The sequence below is a fragment of the Colobus angolensis genome, unplaced genomic scaffold, assembly GCF_000951035.1.
Source record: "Colobus angolensis palliatus isolate OR3802 unplaced genomic scaffold, Cang.pa_1.0 Scaffold178, whole genome shotgun sequence".
Classification (NCBI taxonomy): Eukaryota; Metazoa; Chordata; class Mammalia; order Primates; family Cercopithecidae; genus Colobus; species Colobus angolensis.
This window is the reverse complement of record NW_012114910.1, coordinates 4,342,926-4,346,460: the sequence shown is the minus strand read 5'-3', so window position 1 is coordinate 4,346,460 and position 3,535 is coordinate 4,342,926. Positions and strand designations below refer to the sequence as shown.

Here is a 3,535-nt window from a genome sequence, read left to right as displayed (position 1 = left end):
GGAGTCTCGTTCTGTTGCCCAGGCTGGAGTGCAGCGGCATGATCTCGGCTCACTGCAACTTCTGCCTCCCGGGTTCAAGTGATTCTCCTGCCTCAGCCTCCTGAGTAGCTATCTGGGACTACAGGCGTGTGCCACCATGCCCAGCTGATTTTTGTATTTTTAGTAGACATGGGGTTTCACCCTGTTGGCCAGGCTGGTCTCAAAATCCTGACCTCAAGTGACTGGCCTCCAAAACCACTGGGATTACAGGCGTAGCCACCGCACCTGGCCTTGTGATTGCTAGTTTAACATTAATGCTGGTCATTTATTGTGTCTAAACCACAAAAAGGAAGGGGTAGGATGAAGCATGTCTGACCTCCTGTCCCATTATGGCTGGGAACTCAGTTTTTTAAGGTTTTGGGGGGTCCCCTTAGCCAAGAGGGGGTTTCGCTCAGTCAATACATTGGGGAGACCTCAGGATTTTATTTTTAGTTTACATTATAAACATTTTCAAATGGAGAAAAGTTGCAAGAATATTACTATGAGTACCCACCACCTTCCGCCTGCTTCATTTGGTTTTTGCCATATTTTTGCTTCTCTCACCCTCTCTCTTACATTCTTGGACACCCTTTAGCAAGCAGCTCCCAATGACAAAAAACATCCTTCTGCATGACACAATACCATTATCACACCTAGGAAACTTAACAATACTTCTACAACATCTAATATCCAGACCATATTAAAATCTCCCCAACTGACCCCAAAGATGTCTTTTATGGCTTTAAAATGATTTTTTGGAACAAGAATTCAATCTAAGATTATGTATTTCAGTTACTTATTATGTCTTTCATCTTAGTCTAAAACAGTCCACCCAGTTTCCATTGCCCACCATCATACTGACTTTTTAAAGAGTCTCCAAGTTGTGTTGCAGACAGTCCCATATGGTGAATTTGAGCCACTGCTTCCTTATGGTGTTTCTTATCTTGTTAATCTATTTTCTGTAAACCAGTAACTAGGTGTAGAGACCTGAATCACCAGGTTAAACACTGCTGGCCAGAATCTTTCACAGGCAACAGATGCTATGTTTGCCATAATGCTGCAGCAGGAGGCACAGAATTTTATTATCACATTATTTGTGATGCTAAGCTTGATGATTTGGTTGAGGTGACGACCTGAATATAAATTCTCTGTTTCCAATAGTCTATGTTTAGTCTACCATTTTAAAGCAAACAGTAGGCTGGGCGTGGTGGCTCACGCCTGTGATCCCACGACTTTGCGAGGCTGAGGTGGACAGATCACAGGTCAGGAGTTGGAGACCAGCCCGGCCAACATGGAGAAACCCCATCTCTACTAAAAATACAAAAATTAGCCAGGCATGGTGGCACACACCTGTAATCCCAGCTACTCGGGAGGCTGAGGCGTGAGAATCGCTTGAACCTGGGAGGCAGAGGTTGCAGTGAGCCGAGACTGCACCACTCCACTCCAGCCTGGGCTACAGAGCGAGAATCTGTCTCAAAAAAAAATTTTTTTTAAAGCAAATGGCAGCATATTGTATATACCCTTCTGCACCTTGGAGTCCTTGTATAGAGAAATTCTTCAACTTGTTAATTTATTTATTAAAGACAAGGTCTCACTACGCCACCCAGGCTGGAGTGCAGTGGAGTGCAACCCTCAAACTCCTGGGCCCAAGCAATCTTCCTGCCTCAGCTTCCTGAGTAGCTCAGACTACAGGCTCAAGCCACCATACCTGGCATTTTTTGTGTGTCTTGATTTCTAGGCACTCTTTCAATATTAAGGAATATTAATTAATATAAATATTAATATCTGTAAAGTAAGTGGAAATATTTTTTCAATTTGTTTTTTGACATTTGTTTTTGCCATGTAGAAGTTTATTCCAGTGATCCTTGTGCCTTAGCCTCCCTAGTAGCTAGGACTACAGTCGTGTGCCACCATGCTCAACTAACTTTTCGCATTTTTAGTAGAGATAGGGTTTCACCTTGTTACCCAGGCTGGTCTCGAACTCCTGAGCTCAAGTGATCCACCTGTATCAGCCTCTCAAAGTGCTGGGATTACAAGTGTGAGCTACCGCGCCCAGCCTTTTTTCTTTTTTTGAGACAGGATCTTGCTTTGTCACCCAGGTGGAAGTGCAGTGGCATGATCACTGAAGCCTCGACCTCCTGGACTCAAGTGATCCTCCTGCCTCAGCCTCCCGAGTACCCAGGATTACAGGCACTCCACACTATGCCCGGCTAATTTTTGTATTTTCAGGAGAGATGGGGTTTCACCATGTTGGCCAGTCTGGTCTGGAACTCCTGACCTCAAGAGATTCACCCGCCTCGGCCTCCCAAAGTGCTGGGATTACAGGTGTGGGCCATCGTGCCCGCCTCAAAATTTTTTTTAAAGTACAATGTGGGCCAAAATTCTTCTATAACCTCTGACCACTGGTGAAGGAGACACCTCTTCTCCCTTTCTCTTGTTTCAACAGATGAGTTTGACAACGCCCATTTTACACTCCTTGGGGTCCCCAACAAACCCCTGCAGTGTTTGGTGAGTGTCCTTCACCCTGCCCTTGGGTAGCTAAGGGGCACCAGCCCCAAGCACCTCTGGTCCTGGGATCTACTCCCCGAGCACCTCCTCAGGTGCCTGCTTGGGACTCCCCACATCACCCCATCCAGGTTCCCGACTTCAGGCGCCCCCTTGGTCCAATGCACCGGGCCAGTTGTCAGCTGAGACCTTTGGGATGGACTGGGATGGCTTCCCTAGGCTCCTGCGGCTACTGCTGCGCAGGCCTGACCCCCGTGGCCCTGTCAGGACATCACCGCGACAGGCCAGAAGCTCCGCAACAGGTACCACGAGGGAAAGCTGGCGCCCATCGCGCCGGGCATCAACCGAGTGGACTGGCCCTGCTTCACGCGCGCCATCGAGGACTGGTCCCACTTCGTGTCCTCGGCCGGGGAGTTCAAGCTGCCTTGCCTGAGCAAGCGAGGTCAGTCTACGGGCCGCTAAAGGAACTGCAGGGCAAGTGGGCCGCGGGGCTGGAGCAGGGAGCGTGGACTGCGCACAGGAACTTAGGCGGCGGGCCAGGCAGAGACAGGGCGGGGCCGCTGGGGTGCAGTGGTGGCACTTGCGGTGGGTGGGGCCGAGACGTGCGCGCGGATCTGGAAGCAGGACTGCCCATGAGGAGGGGGCGGAGCCAGGCAGAGCCGTCGGGGTGGGGGCTTTGCCCTGCGGGGCAGCGGAGGGGGGACCTGTTTTCCGAACATGTGTGGGTGGGGCTGGATTGTGGGCGGGGCTTAGGTAAGGAGGCGGGGCTTTCCTGGGGGGCGGATGAGCGCTCGAGAGGGGGCTCTCTGTTCGCAGTGGAGGGCCTCAGTGGCTACGCGGTGCGGTACTTGAAGCCGGACGTGACCCAGAGCTGGCGGGTAGGGAGCGCTGCGCGCAGACCCGTCCCTGGGCGGGGAGAGGGGGGTCCTGGTGGGGAGCGGCTTAAGCCGGGAGTTGAGGCGGGGAGGAGACCCAGAGCAGGGCCTCCCAGTCTTTTTTTTTTTTTTTTTTT

General features: G+C 51.1%; 1 protein-coding gene across 1 annotated transcript in view; it reads left to right on the top strand.

Annotated features, from left to right (window-relative positions):
* TEPP (testis, prostate and placenta expressed) overlaps window positions 1–3,535 on the top strand; it is a 15,208-nt gene that overhangs the window by 8,680 nt on the left and 2,993 nt on the right. Inside the window, 3 exon segments of the mRNA XM_011938812.1 lie at window positions 2,465–2,526; window positions 2,791–2,965; window positions 3,340–3,401. Of these exon segments, the coding sequence (XP_011794202.1) occupies window positions 2,465–2,526; window positions 2,791–2,965; window positions 3,340–3,401 (299 nt within the window).